We start from the raw sequence: 16,367 nt of genomic DNA on the forward strand, positions 1-16,367 counted from the left end.
ATATGAAGTTTAGTTCAGTTAACCTCAGACTGTCTTTGAAAAATTTGCTTTTAAAAAACTATCCTGTCTTAATTAAAGCTCTTGTTCATATAAGCATTTTTCATTTAGTCCTGTGGAGTGAAAAGGATAGTAAACCAAGATAGCTTCATATCGTCCTTGCCCCAGGAAATACCTAAAAAGACCCTACACAAAAGCCATAGCTGTTTTAAGCTGATGCTTTATCATACTCTAAATGACAATGGACTAGATAAGAAAGATTTTAAATGGGAACAGGATGGAAAACAAACACCCCAACACCAAATGATTATTTCCACTATTTTTAACTTGAAGTTTGTTGTATACTCCATTAATATTAACTTTAAGATGATTTTAATAAATTTTAGATGGTAGACACTAAAATTTATCCAAGTTGAATATTTTGATACTAAGGGCACTAGTTTCTCTAGTGCTTTAGCTTGGTCACAACAGCTGCAAAACTTTGTCAAAAAATAACCAGTTAAAGTCATGATTTATAAATGGCCAAGAGACTTGAACACAATATACTTTCTTGGTTAAAAACAGGACTTGTACTCTCAAATCTCTTTTTATCATATTATTACAGTTTTTAATGTAAGAAATCTGAGTTGTTACATATACATACTTCGGTCAATTTCTTATATCAAGATTGTGTCACTTTGCTACAAGGTTCCAAGTAGTTGGGCCTTTGCCTTTTACAAAGTGGTTTTCTGTGTTCTCCTAACAAGGTTAAGAATCACTACAACAGTTTGTGCTAGTTCCATCATAACATCATACTATTTTAATTTTGTCGGCCTGCCATTAGTCTGAGAACTTTGGGTGCAGGGACTGGCTCACCTCCCCTTGTAGAATGCCTGGTACACATAGTTACTAAATTATTAGCTAAATGAGTAATGAAAAATATTTTTATTTAAATGGTCTAAGTACATTTATCATTAATAACCTCCAAATATCTTAGTCTATAGTATGATCTTAAATTCTCGAGTTTAAACAATTATAACAAGGCTTTGTGTCAATCATTTCTTACAAATTACAGCTTTGAGGCATTTTATTATAAAAAGTTGGTAATCATATGCATAAATTTATATGAACTTAAAATTCATCATACATTTACTTCATTTCTTAGCTTGACCTTCTAGTAAATCTTTAGCTTCATTGATTTTGGCTGCTAAATAAGGAGATCCTCCTACAGGAAGAAAAAAAAAAGGAATAATTACAAGGATTCTTAGTTTTCTGTTTGGTAAAGAGTTACTCTTGCTTCAAGGCTCTATATGCCTTCTGAGGGGAAAATGAGCAGAAATGGAGTTTAAAATATTTTAAGTCTGCAACTGAGTCATCAAATGTATGGTAATATATTTAACCAACAGAAAATGAGGAAATTTACATGAGGGAGATGTTAACAAAAATGCCACCTTTTTAGAAAGCTTAAAAAATTTATAGAAACGGAATTTGGAAAACAGCAATATACTTATGTGCCTTTGAAATAGTATGATTTAACCTATTCAAGATGATTCCAAGTCAGGAATTCATCAGTTTATTCCACCATGATATTAAGAAGCTTTTGAGCTTTCTGTTGGAAAGACCTCAGTTTGTGTTAGGTCTTTGTTCTGTCCTTTGTTTTTCTCTTTTCCTGTTATCAGTTTCCCTTCATGATATCCACAGCTGTTTTCCCACTAATTTGGTGGAGCAGTTGATTCTCAGAGTGCAGTTCCCAGACAAGCATCAGCATCAACAGGTAGCTTGGCAGAAATGTAAATTTAAGGTAGCCAGGTAATGCATGTGAGAGTTTGTAAGAGAGACTGTAAAGAGTTTACCAAACAATTATACAACCCCTTTTAAATGCTGAAACCCTATTTTAGTGAAGGTCTCTCCTATAAAAGTAAAAGGACATGCACTCTCAACAAGGACTTTATGGTCTATGTTTTGGTGTTCAAATGAATTGTTTCAGGTCAACCAAGGATGGTGGAAAAATGTTAAGGCTGCTTATGAGTATATCAGAAACTTACTAATGACACCTATAGGCTTCTAATTATGTAACTTTTAGTTCAAAGAATCTAAAATGGCTGGGTGAATTACATTTTTTGTTTCATATCTGAAATCTAACATTTTCTTCAATTTTGAATGTAGGCTAAAAAAAAACCCTAAAATGGTATTAGTAGTAATGTCTTTGTCACTATTAGAAGTCACATTTTATCACAAATTGCAGATTTCAAAACATAGTTAATGCTTACCACTACTTCCAAACTATAGTAATTACATCTGCTGATTATTCTGTAGAGAGACTTTTCATTCAGAATTTTAAGACAAAAAAAAAACATGAGCATCCAGCCTGGAGATAGTACTCATACAGACATTTAGGCATTTCCTTTATTATGTCCAAGAATTAAATATTCCACTAAAAACAATTAGCGTTAGTCCCCAATACATATAACCAGTTTGATGACTACTTACCCTTGTCTGGGTGGTTTAAGAGCATAATTCGTCTATGAGCATCTCTTATTTTTCCTTTATTGGCAGTAGGGCTAATTTAAAAAGGAAAAAGTTGATTTCAATCTACTTATGAATCAAAAAATTGTACATAAGGGCCAATTAAAGATATTGTGAAACTGCAGTCTGTCAACACATGGCAGTATAAAAAATTGCTTAGAAATCTTTTCCCTAATATTTAAGCAAAAGGAATATTCTGAATTGGAACAAAACCACTCCATAGGAAAGTTAAGTTGAACCTTAATAATATTAACTACAATAGCCCTTTTACTGAAAGGGAAAGCATGCTTAGTATTGGGAAATGAAGGTAGAATTTCACCAGAGAATTTCATCTATTGTCACTCATCGATTAATGAAAGCAGTGTACTTTCTCATTTGACTTGTAGGGTGTGTGCTAAACTTTAAAAAATGCACCTGGGAAGAAAGGAGCAGTAAGACTCCACTGATTAGAACACTATCAATCTTGCTAGGTAAGACTTCCCATTAACTCCCCCTTAATAAAGGAGACGTCTTTCATATATTTCCTCATCTCTACTGCAGTAGAAAAATATTTTAAATATTAGGGAGTATTTTACCTTACACCTAGTATTAATGCTGCCTCCCGTTTTGTCATTTTGGGCTCAAACCCACCTCTGTAATAGCCACCACTGAAGGCCTGAAAGAGGAAATGTGTTAGTAAAGAAAGATGAATAAACTGAAAGTTACTTTGAAAATATTTGTAACTATTTGAACATTAGATGTAATTTCCATGATGGTTTAGCTTTACAAATAGCAAGAAAGTATATCTTAACAGTCATTAAACATCCATTTTTCTCCCCCCAGACAACCAAAACTGTCATGGAAATATTAAGACAAGTGAACAATGACTCTAAGCCAGTTTTTCCAAGAGTGAAAGTTTATTCCAGGTTAGCCATGTTCTATTTAAATTCTACCTCAGAATATAAGAATATCTTTTAGAACAAGAGGAGCCTCAAGAAGAGGATTTAGAGGTCTCCTGGGACAAGTGGTTTAAGGCAACTAATACAAATGCATACAGACGACCAGGTGATCAAGGCCTCTGACCTTGTTATATCAGAAATCATATGAGTAAAGTCAATCAACATTCTATTTTGTCACATTCAATCACAACTTAAATATATATACTCAGCAATCCGTCACAGCAAAATTCATTGTGAACTGGGACCACAGATGGCACTATGGTACGGTCATCCCATCTAGTCATAACCCACAGTTAATTAACTCACTGCTACAGAAGTATTGTTAGTGCCAGGGCTACACAATAAGGGCCACTTCAGATCCTTAGATCCTTCTGCTTGTGATACAGAGCAAATGAAGGGAGGGAAAGAATATAGTCAGATGATGCTGAAGTTAATAGTATGTTAACAACAAAGTGATAAACTTCCACTTGTTCTAAATATTAGAATTATTAGCCAACTCCCCCAACTTTGTCACACATGGTAATAGACTTTTTTGGGTAGCAACATTACAAGCCTCAGAACCTTTAAACTCTGCTTGTGGGAAAAGAAAGCCCAATCACTCAGAACTTTATGGATGTTTAGAAATTTACTCTCCTCGGTGTGGCTTCCAGGCTTCACACAAAGGCAGCAAAGAATTAGCAAAAAATTTTTAGTAAGTCTTACAGATTTTGGGAGACTTTGAAAAACTTGTTTTACTTGAGGCTCCATATGCTTCATGGCTTGCAAAACATAACGGCCTAAAAACAAAAGCAGTAGAATAAATAAATACACCCCCTATCTCTCCTGCTTCACTTCCATCCCCAAACCATAAACAAACCTGCAAATCCTGCAGCAGCAATGGTCAGTCCAACTGCTACCACCGTACTGGCCTGGTAATGGAAAAAAGAATATTTACTTCTTTCATTCTCATCTTTCCTATCATGCCTATTCTTCCATCCCAACTCATTAAGTGGTGGTTCAAAATGTAGAAACAACTTTTAAAGTGAAAATATTCTGCCCAATGATCCTTTAAAACTCCTGCAACTTTAAAACTCCTGCAACTTTTAAATCCAAAGCATTTTCACTATGGCAGAAAAGGGCACTCGATTAATTTACTTCCGCAGTAGCAAAAAGGATGATTCCCTCCCTCTTTGAAAGGTGCTTTTTCAACCCGGTGGCAAATGAAGTAACCTAGAAGTTGAATCAAGAGCAGTGGAAATAAAGCTTCTGCTACAGGAAGAACTGTTGGCAGACGATTTCTCTTAAGATTCTGACAAACCACTTTCAATGCTTAACATGGAGCTTAACATGGAATTAACTAAGACTAATTTATCAAGTGCCTCTGGCACCGACAAGCTTCACGAAAACAGAGCAACAAAGACCCAAAGATGTTCAGGAACCGGTGAGAGGATATCTATGTCAGCATGAGCGAAAGAGGAAGGAGGATGCAGCCAAGTGGAGCAAATATCCTGAGTATGTGGTGGAGGAAGGGCAGGTATAATCGAGGGCGCTTGCTCTCATCTCCGATGCCCTGGCAGCCGCTCAGTTAGGCGGGCTCCTACGAGACCAATGACTCTGAGTCCAGTGAGCCGGTGACGGCACCAGCGGCTGGAGCCCTCTGCTGAAAGGCGGTGTTAGAACACAGAGGCCCGGGAGGAGGGAGTCAGCAGCACGTAGTCCTAACGGTGTGGCGTTCCGGGCCCCTAAATCTCCCATCCTGTCAGGCAGTTAGTTAGGAGCAGCACCTCCGTCCTCTCCTCCCAGGCCGGGAACTGAGTTTGGGGCCTGGGCCCGAGGTCACCCAAGACACCCGACACCGCACTCACCATGGCTCAGCCTTGGTTCTCCTGCCTCCAGCGGGAGCGCGGTTCATCCCAGCCCAGAGGCCGCGGCCACCCACGCCTCTACCCAACAGCGACGCTCACACCTCCCACGGCTACAACCTCGGCAACCCTGGAACAACGTCAGAGACAGCCGCAAAAATAGGCCGGAAAACTGTCGTAAAATGGGCGGGGAAGGCGGGGAAAGGGCCTTCTAGCAGGGGCCGGGCGGGGAACACGACTTCGGATTGGCCGAGGTTGAGCTGATCGTCTTCTTACGGGCTCGAGCGTGGGACCACCCGAGGTCCTCTGCTGTTTAGTCTTTCTTCCTCACCTTGCTTCTGGGCCTAGGGCGTTTGGAAATTCTTGTAGGAGGGAGTATGGGCACGCAGGGACAGAAGCAAATACTGTTATGTCCTTACTCAGGCCGTTTTTCTTTCCCTATCTCTCAGCACCTCGCTTTGCCATTTACCTTGTTTATACTTGTCAAGGACAATAAATTTCACTAAACATGCTGTAGCAGATTCCACCGTGAAGTCAAACAAAATGAACAGCAACCCAATAAATCAAATGTGAAGATGTCCCAGAAAACCAAACGAACAAACTAGAGTTTCGGAGGTTGCATTCGTTTATTTAAAATGATTTTATTTAAATATGTGACTTGCCCGGATCTTGTGTGAATATTTAGGTTTTGGGGCTTTGTAGAATGGGATTAACTGTCAAAAACAATATTCTGACAATTGGATTCAACCCCCCCCCCCCCCATGAGAAATGCTTTTTAAAATATCTCCTCTTCCACCCAAAATAAGAAGTAGACATCAGTTTTATATTCCTAAATAAATACTTGAGAAGAGAAAAATAATGGGAGTTTTATAATGCAATGTTTGGGCCTCAACTGAAATTGCCAATAATTCTGCCATTCTTCAAAGCCATATCTCAAGGACTTACTTCCCGTTTAGAACTTTAACAATTTTAGCAATCTGTTTACTTTGCAGTGAAATTCTGTTTTGATGAGTTAATTGTTTGTTAGGCAAACATGAATTTTCTTCACTTTGTTTAAGAATTTTGGGAAGTAATTTGCTGGCAACAAGTGATTCAAGGTAACACTCAGCACTAAGGAAATAGCATTAAGTGTACAGCTTCCTTTTTTGGCATTTCGTTTACTTAGCTTTTACACAATAACTACAAAATAAAGACATCAAAAAATCAAATTAGGCTTATGACCTTGAGTCCATATCAGCCAGAAACAATACAATTCTGCATGAAAATATTATATATATATAAGTGTCTATAAACTATGACATACAATTTCCTTGAGAAACAGGTTACCATACAGAAGCCCAGCCTAAAGGGAACTGGCGGTGTGCAACACAGCCAGACACTTCACTGAGGTAGACATAGCTTTGTTTTTCAACACATATCATTCTAGATATACAACCTGTCTATGTCACTTGCTACTTTGTGTGACTTTGGGCAAATTATTTAAACTCTGACTCTAAGTTTCCTCATTTGAAAAACAAGAATAATGGTGATTAGGTTGCTGAATTGTTGTGAAGATTAGAAATTATGTACATAATGAGCTCTGCAATTAATCACCACTCAGTGTGTGGCTATTATTATGAGTAAAGCAAATTAGTATCAGAGATCTTTCTAGTTATCATGATACCAGCTAAGGATTTGTCAATTTTATTGATTTTCTCAAAGAATTAGCATTTGATTTTGTTTATTTTTTCTAGTGCTTTTTAATTCTCTATTTCACTTAGTTCTGCCCTAATCTTTGTTATTTCCTTCTACTTCCTTTGGGATTGTTTGTTTGTTTGTTTCTGTTTTTTTTCAATTCCACTAGGTCTGCAGTTAGGTCTTTGATTTTAGCTCTTTTTTGATATATGCATTTTATGGCTATGAATTTCCCTCTCAGTACAGCTCTTGCTGCATCCCATAGGTTTTGATATATTGTGTTATCATTTTCATTCATTTCAAGGTAGTTACTGATTTCTTTTGTAATTTCCTCCTTCACCCACTGTTTGTCCAAGAGTGTGTTGTTTAACTCCCATATTTTTGTGCCTAATCTGGCTCTCTGAACTTTACTGATTTTGAACTTCATTCCCTTGTGGTCAGAGAAATTACTCTGTATAATTTCAATCTTTCTGAATTCATTGAGAGTTGTTCTGTGGCCTAGCATGTGGTCTATCTTGGAGAATGATCCATGTGCATGCAAGGAGAAAGTATATCCTGTTGTATTTGGGTGTAGTGTTCTGTGTATGTCTATTAGGTACAGATCCTCTAATGTATTATTCAAAGTGTTTGTTTCTTTATTGATTCTCTGTCGAGATGTTCTGTCTAACGGTGGTAATGGTGTATTAAAGTCTCCCACTATAATAGTAGAGGCATCTATTTCTCCACTTAGTTTTTCCGGTGTTTGCCTCATGTATTTTAAGGCACCCTGGTTAGGTGCATAAATGTATATGATTGTTATTTCTTCTTAAAAGATTACCCCTTTTACTAATATAAAGTATCTGTCTTTGTCTCTTAAACTAGTTTCACATTTAAAGTCTATTTTGTCTGATATTAGTATAGCTACCCCCACCCTTTTTTGGTTGTTGTTTGCTTGTAAAAATGTATTCTAGCCATTAACTTTCAGCATCGTTGAATCCTTGGGTCTAGCTGGGTTTCTTGAGGACAGCATATAGATGGGTCATATTTCCTTATCCATTCTGCCAATCTGTATCTCTTGACTGGTGAGTTTAGTCCATTAACATTCAGTGTTTTTACTATCAAGGAATTACTTACATTAGCCATATTTTCTTTGGGCTTATGTATGTCATATATGGTTTTCATTTCTCTCTTTGTTTTCTTTTTAGTTTTTTCTTACACTCTTCAACTATTCTTTCCTATTTTTTCCTCTCAACCTACAGCAATATATATATATATATATATATAATTGTACAGTGCAAACTGTAAACCATAATATAAGCTATAGACTTGGTTAGTAGCAATGCTTCAGGATTTGTTCATAAATTAAACAAATGTACCACACTAATGCAAGATATTATTAATAGGGGAAATGTGGGGGGGGGGAGTGAGTGGGGTATATGGGAATCCCCTATTCTTTTGATGTAACTCTTCTGCAATCTAAAATGTCTTTAAAGATGAATTTATGGTATGAAAAAAAATCACACAGACTTGCCTATTTTTAGTTTATGATGTAAGAACTTCCAACAAAAATTATATCCATGAAGTCAGAGATCTGAAAGTACCGTGCAACTAGTGTTCCTCCTCACTGGAAGTAGATGAGATGAATGTTTAAAGCTTTCAAGCAAGGTATGCAAGGTTTCTATATCTGTTCCCAGAAGATGAGCAATATTTTTCCAACAAAGGAAAGGACATATAATTTCTCCACATTCTTTGTTAAAAGCCTTACTCTCTTGATAATCAACACTTGCTTTTTCCATAATGCTCTAAAGAAAAGGAAGAGTTTAGCTTCCAGTCACAGTTGACTAAGTAACATAAACCAAACTACCAACTAAGAAAATCTGGAAAGAATGGATAACATATATGAACCACAACCCTGGATGAATCAGAGAACTAAGAATATTGTGAGGATAAACTTATCTGGGTTACAGAAGCAGTCAGAAATGTGACTAGATATGTGAGCAAAATATTGCTCTCTCTCCCTAGTGGCATTTGCCAACTTTGGAAAAGTCAATGATGACTAAGATGGTTAGGCTATCGTGTCAACTCAGACAGGTAATTGTGCCCAGTTGTTTGGTCAAGGAAACACTGGCGTAACTGTAATACAAGGGAATTTATGGACTTTGGTCACCATTGACTTTACTGCAGTGGTAAATCATAGCTGATTATGATTACATCAGTCAGGGAGATTGCCATCAGCAAGAGTGATGTTTAACCCAATCAGTTGAATGCCTTAAAAGGGGAAGTGATTCCAGCATTGAGAAAGAATTTTCCAGTTCATCTTTGGACAGCCAACATCTCCCAGAACTCATCAAGAAACTTCTTTGGACTTTCATTGCCTGCCTGTGGAACCTGGATTGTGCATCCCCACAGCTGCATGAGAGACTCTTATATAATCACATACTATTGTCAAATATCTCTTATTGATTCTGTTTCCTTAGAGAACACTGACTAATACAGCCTGGTACCAGGAGTGCTTCTTGATGAATAGAGTCTTAAACATGGGGTGTCTGAGGTGGTACTAGGAGGTTTGCAATTGTCTTACTACTCTAATTGGATTCAAGGGTATTGATGACCCCCTTTCCAATAAAGAAAAGGCTGCTAACAGTCCATGGCATGAGTTGGCAATCAAGAACTGCAAAATAGCATCACTGGATTCCCCTACTTCAATCTTGTAAGAAGCAAGGATCTTGGTGAAAGTGTTTTCAACACCTTAACAGTTTTGTGGAGTCAAATGGTACAAGGATGTTGGATGGCTCCTCCTAGATACCCTGGATACTGTTACAAAAGAAGGAGAAGATTTAAAGGCTTCAAATTTGAAACTTAAATGTCACATGAATGACACAAATTTTCTATGTGTGCTCTGGAAAAAAACCTTGTCTCCTATAACCACAGGCTCAAAATATCTGGGAACCAAACTCAGACTCTCATTGTATGATTGGCGGAGTTACAAAGGAAACTAAAATCTCAACCCTGCAGGGTTTCTGCAATTAAAGTGAAGGCATTGATTGGAAAAGAGTGGAATCCACAGAATTGGGATAGAGACATATGGGATGATGATGATACTGATGGAGACATTGGAACCCTAAATTCTGCTGAGACTTTACCAGATAAACCTGCAATGGCCTGCCCTGTCTAGGCCATACCTTGTCAACCTTTTATCATCCAGCCTCCAGCCTGCCCCAGCGAGTTTGAGGTGTGTACCAGCCAAACTGAAGCCTGCCCTGTCCAGCCTGCACCTGGCCCAGGGAGTCTGGACGTCTTCCCAGCCCTGAGGCATGTACCAGCCAAATTCCAGCATGCACTGCCAACCCTCCAGTCTGTCCTTTCAACCCCTTCCTGAAAGATAAATCCTGTCTCACCAGAAGAAAATGCAAGGGAATTCCCTGAAGTCAGTAGCTTGCAAGGCATTTCTAATCCTTTTCCTTACCCACCCCCACCAACTCTCTTGTCTTTGAGACCTATTACTAGACTAAATCACAACAAACCCTCAAAGGTGAAATACAAAGAGTGACCACAAGGAAGTAAGGTATATTCAGAAGGAACTGCATGAGTGTTCCAACTTAGGTAGACAGAAATCAGGAGAATATGTGTGGGAATGGATACTAAGGGTATGGGATAATGGCGGAAAGAATATAAAGTTGGATCAGGCTGAATTTATTGATATGGGCACACTAAGAAATTCTTCATTCAACACTGTAGATTGAGGAGTTAGAAAGGGCTCTAACTGTTTGGGTGGCTGATTGAAACATGGGCCAAAAGATGGCCTAGCATGTCTGAGGTTGAGATGCCCTATTTGCCCTGGTATACAGTAGAAGAGGGAATTCAAAGGCTTGGAGAGATCAGAATGCTAGAATGGACTGACCATTTGGGAGCTGCCCCACCCACCCCAGGAATGTCCAGATAACACAACTTTAACCAGGATTGTGAGGAATAAATTTGTAAAACTAACTCCATCTTCCCTGAAGAGCTCTGGGGTTGCTCTTCTCTACAGTCCAGATATTACTGTAGGGAGGGCTGTGATGGAATTGGAATCCTTGAACATTATGGGGATGACTGGATGTCCGTCTGGTAAAAGTCAAGTATCCGCTGTTAATTGCCAAAGTCAAGGGGGCGTGGCTACCACAGTGAAAGGCAGAATCAGGGAGAGAGTAACATGGGGCATTTTGGAGACATTAGAATTGTTCTGCATAATAAGGTAATGACAGATAAAGGCCATTATACATTTTGTCAAAACCTATAAAATTGTGCAGTGCAAAGTGTAAACCATAATGAAAACTAGAGACCATGCTTAGCAGCAATATTTCAATATGTGTTCAACAATTATAACAAATTTACCACAGTAATGAAAGATGTTATTAATAGGAGAAAATATGAGACAGGAGGGTGTGGGGTATATGGGAATCCCCTGTATTTTTGCTGTAACTTTTATTCTAAAACTTTAAAAATAAAGGAAAAGAATAAAAAAATAAAAAAAAAAAAGAAAGCACTCAAATTAGTCTGAGTCATGTAGAGTTATGGTGTTCACCAATACATCATGGAGTACCTAGCAGTGAAATAGACAGGCAGTCTAATAAATTTCTTCGGGATCTGTATGAACAGAAGAGTTCTGGGCTAAGTGAACCAAACCCTAACTCAAATTACAATGCAGAGAATCACAGCCCCTTAATCAATTCCCAGACTTGAGACAGTTTACAGATCCAGAGCACCTTGAATGAGAAGGAGGCTAGGTCTCCTTGGAGAATGATACTGTTAAACAGTCCACAATTTATACTATTAATCTTCCTCCCACCTTTTCCCAAGGAGATCTATGGCCTTTTACTAGAGTAAGTGTACAATGGGGAAAAGGAAATGATTGGTCATTTCAGGGATTATTCGACACTGGTTCAGAAGTGACATTAATTCCAGGAGACCTGAAAAGTCACTGTGGTCCACCAGTCAGAGTAGGGGCATAGGGAGGTCAGGTGATTAATGGAGTTTTAGCTCAGGTCCATCTCACAGTTGGTCCAATGAGTCCCTGGACCTATTCTGTGGTTATTTCCCCAGTTCCAGAATGCATAATTGGATAGACATACTCAGCAACTGGCAGAATCCCCACATTGGATCCCTGACTTATGGAGTGAGGGCTATGAGGATTGGAAAGGCCAAGTGGAAGCCCCTAGAACTGCCCCTGCCTAGCAAAGTAGTAAACCAAAAGCAATACAGGATTGCTGGAGGGATTGCAGAAATTAGTTCCACCACCAAGGATTTGAAGGGCACAGAGGTGATGATTCCCACCACATACGCATTCGACTCTCCTATTTGGCCTGTACGGAAAACAGATGAATCCTGGAGGATGACAGTAGACTATAGTAAAGTTAACCAGGTGGTGACTCCAATTGCAGCTGCTGTCCCAGATGTGCGGTATCATTGCTTGAGCAAATCTACATATCCCCTGGTACCTGGTATGCAGCTGTTGATTTGGCAAATACTTTTTCTCACTTGCTATTAGTAAGGACCACCAGAAACAGTTTGTTTTCAGCTGGCAAGACCAGCAGTATACCTTCACTATCCTGCCTCAGGAGTATGTCAACTCTCCAGCCCTCTGTGATAATATTGTCTGCAGGGAACTTGATCATCTCTCCCTCCCACAAGATACTACACTGGTCCATTATATTGATGATATGTTGATAGGACCTAGTGAGCAAGAAGTAGCCAAGATGCTAGACTTATTAGTAAGGCATTTGTGTGAGAGAGGATGGGAGATAAATCCAACTAAAATACAAGGTCCTTCTACCTCAGTGAAATTTCTAGGTGTCCAGTGGTATGGGCTGTTGAGATATCCCTTCTAAAATGAAGGATAAACTGTTGCATCTGGCCCCTCCTATAACCAATAAAGAGGCACAACGCTTAGTTGGTCTCTTTGAATTTTGGGGACAACACACTCCCCTTTTTGGTGTGCTCCTTCAGCCCATTTACCAGCTGATGAGAAAAGCTGCTAGTTTTGATTGGGGACTGGAACAAGAAGAGGGTCTGCATCAGGTCCAGGCTGCTGTGAATGCCACACTACTACTTAGACCATTTGATCCAGCAGACCCAATGGTGCTGGAAGTTTCAGTGGCAGAGATGCTGTCTGAAGCCTTAGGAAGGCCCCTATAGGAAAATCACAATGCAGAGCCTTTAGGATTTTGGAGCAAGGCTCTACAGATAACTACTCCCCTTTTGAAAAACAGCTTTTGGCCTGCTACTGAGCCTTAGTAATAACTGAACGCTTAACCACGGACCATCAAGTTACCATGAGACCTGAGTTGCCTCTTATGAGCTAGGTATTGTCTGACCCACCAAACATAAAGTTGGGTGGGCACAGCAGCACTCCATAATAAAGTGGAAGTGGTATATATCAGCTAGGGCTCGAGTGGGTCCTGAAGGCACAAGTAAGTTACATGAGGAAGTAGCCCAATTGCCCATGGTCACCACCCCTGCCAAGTTATCTTCTCTTTCCCAGCACACAGCTTTGGCCTCTTGGGAAGTCCTTTACAAACAGTTGACTGAGAAAGAGAAAACTTGGGCTTGGTTTACAGATGGTTCGGCTACCGATATGTAGGTACCATCCGAAAGTGGACAGCTGCAGTACTGCAGCCCCTTCTAGGGACATCCTGAAGGACAGTGGTGAGGGCAAATCCTCCCAGTGGGCAGAACTTCAAGCAGTGCACCTGGTTTTCATTTTGTTTGGAAGAAGAAATGGCCAGAGGTGTGTATGTACACTGATTCATGGGCTGTTGCCAATGTTTTGACTGGATGGTCAGGGAATTGGAAGGAACATGATTGGTGACAAAGAGGTCTGGGGAAGAGTTATGCAGATTGACATTTTTGAGTAGGCAAAAAATATGAGAAGTTTTGAGTCCCACATGAATGCTCACCAGAGGGTGACTTCAGCAGAGGAAGATTTTAATAATCAAGTGGATAAGATGACCCACTCTGTGGCTAATGCTCAGCCTCTTTCCCCAGCCACTCCTGTCGTTGCCCAGTGGGCTCATGAACAAAGTGGCCATGGAGGTTATGCATGGGCTCAGCAACATGGACTTCCCCTTACAAAGGCTGACTTGGCTACAGTCACTGCTGAGCACCCAATCTGCTAGCAGCAGAGACCCACACTCAGCCCCTGACATGGCACCATTCTGCGAGGTGACCAGCATGCTACCTGGTGGCAGGTTGACTACATTGGACCACTTCCACCATGGAAGGGGCAGCGATTCATTTTAACTGGAATAGACACATACTCTGAATATGGATTTTCACTTCCTACACACAGTGCTTCTTCCAAAACTACCATCTGTGGACTTGCCAAATGTCTTATCTACTGCCATGGCATTCCACACAGCATTGCTTCCAATCAAGGAACCCATTTCATAGAAAATGATGTGTGGGAATAGGTACATGCCCATGGAATTCACTGGTTTTACCATGTTCCCCATCACCCTGAAGCAGCTGGGTTGATAGAATGGTGGAATGGTTTTTTGAAGACTCAATTGCAGTGCCAACTAGGTGGCAATACCTTACAGGGTTGGTACAAAGTTCTTCAGGATGCTGTGTATGCTCTAAATCAGCATCCACTCTATGGTGCTGTTTCTCCCATAACCAGGATCCATGGGTCCAGGAATCATGGGGTGGAAATGGAAGTGGCATCACTCATTATTACCCTTAATGACCAACTAGGAAAATTTTTGCTTCCTATCCCTGCAACCTCAAACTCTGCTAGTCTACAGGTTTTAGTCCCAAAAGGAGGAGTTGCTGCCACCAGTTAACACAACAATGATTCCATTGAACTGGAAGTTAAAACTGGCACCTGGCCACTATGGGCTCCTCTTACCTCTGAATCAACAGTCAAAGAAGGGAATTACTGTGCTGGCTGGGGTGATTGATCCTGGCTATCAAGGGGAAATAGGACTACATCTACATAATGGGGATAAAGAACAGTTTGCCTGGAATATAGGAGATCCTCTAGGGCATCTCCTAGTACTGCCATATCCTATAATTAAAGTCAGTGGAAAATTGCAACAACCCAATCCAAGCAGGACTAACAGTGGCCCAGAATCTTCAGGAATGAAAGTTTGGGTCACCCCACAGGCAAAGAACCATGACCAGAGGAAGTGCTTGCTGAGGGTAATGGAAACATGGAATGGGTAGTGGAAGAAGGTAGTGATAAATATGAACTTTGACCACCTGACCAGTTACAGAAATGGGGACTGTAATGATCATGAATCTTTCTTCCTTGTTTCATTATGATGATGATTGTATATGTACAGAAAATAAGTGTCTGTCTTTTTCCCCAAACTTTTCCCATATCATATAACAAGTTGCATCAGTTTCATGTCATAGTATTTGAGGATATCAAGTTTGAGAGTAAATATTACCCAAGAACTTGCACCCTATTCTATATGGAATTACTGTGTTTCTGGTTGTACACGGGAGAGTTGAACATTGTTAGGTGGAGGAGGTCCAGACTCCCTGGGGCAGGTGCAGGCTGGACAGGGCAGGCTTCAGTTTGGCTGGTACCCATCTCAGGTCTGGAAGTTGTGTCAGACTCCCTGGGGCAAGCTGAAGGTTGGACGATGCAAGTTTGACAAGGTGTGGTCTGGACAGGGCAGGCCATTGCAGGCGTATCTGGTAACACCTCAGCAGAATTCAGGGTTCCAATGTCTCCATCAATATCATCATCATCCCATATGTCTCTATCCCAATTCTGTGGATTCCACTCTTTTCCAATCAATGCCTTCACTTTAATTGCAGAAACCCTGCAGGGTTGAGATTTTAGTTTCCTTTGTAACTCCACTACTCATACAATGAGTGTCTGAGTTTGGTTCTCAGATACTTTGAGCCTGTGGCTACAGGAGACAAGATTTTCTTTCAGAGCATACAAAGAAATTTTGCATCATTCACGCAGCATTTAGGTTTCAAATCTGAAGCCGTTAACTCATCTCTTCCTTTTGTAACAGTATTCAGAGTATCTAGGAGGAGCCATCCAACATCATTACACTGTTCAACTCCAAAAAACTCTATTAAGGTGTTGAAAACACTCTCACCCAGATCCTTGCTTCTTATAAGCAAGGAAGTCAGGGAATCCAGTCATGATATTTTGCATATCTTGATTACCAACTTACACCATGGACTGTTAGCAGCCTTTTCTTTATTGGAAAGGGGGTCATCAATACCCTTGAATCCAATTAGAGTAGGGAGCCAAATGCAAAATTCACAGTACCACCTCAGACACCCCATGTTTAAGACTCTGCCAAGAAGCACTTCTGGCACCAAGCTGTATTAGTCAGGGTTCTCTAAGGAAAGAGAATCAACAAGAGATATCTGCCAATAGTATGCAGTTTTGTAAGAGTGGGGATGCACAAGACCAAGTTCCACAGGC

The 16,367-nt window shown here is 40.0% G+C and overlaps 1 protein-coding gene across 1 annotated transcript; it reads right to left on the bottom strand.

The window, feature by feature from the left end:
• Positions 1-577: 577 nt before the first annotated feature.
• On the bottom strand, positions 578-5,460 carry DNAJC19 (DnaJ heat shock protein family (Hsp40) member C19). Its single transcript, XM_004477632.3, has 6 exons — positions 5,285-5,460; positions 4,297-4,348; positions 4,143-4,216; positions 3,078-3,157; positions 2,467-2,537; positions 578-1,201 (listed from the first exon to the last, which is right to left on the bottom strand). Exons 1-6 carry the CDS (start codon positions 5,285-5,287, stop codon positions 1,131-1,133), a joined length of 351 nt encoding a protein of 116 aa, XP_004477689.1. The 5' UTR covers positions 5,288-5,460; the 3' UTR covers positions 578-1,130.
• Between the last annotated feature and the right edge of the window lie 10,907 nt (positions 5,461-16,367).

The sequence above is a fragment of the Dasypus novemcinctus genome, chromosome 4 (assembly GCF_030445035.2).
Source record: "Dasypus novemcinctus isolate mDasNov1 chromosome 4, mDasNov1.1.hap2, whole genome shotgun sequence".
In the NCBI taxonomy this organism is placed as follows: domain Eukaryota; kingdom Metazoa; phylum Chordata; class Mammalia; order Cingulata; family Dasypodidae; genus Dasypus; species Dasypus novemcinctus.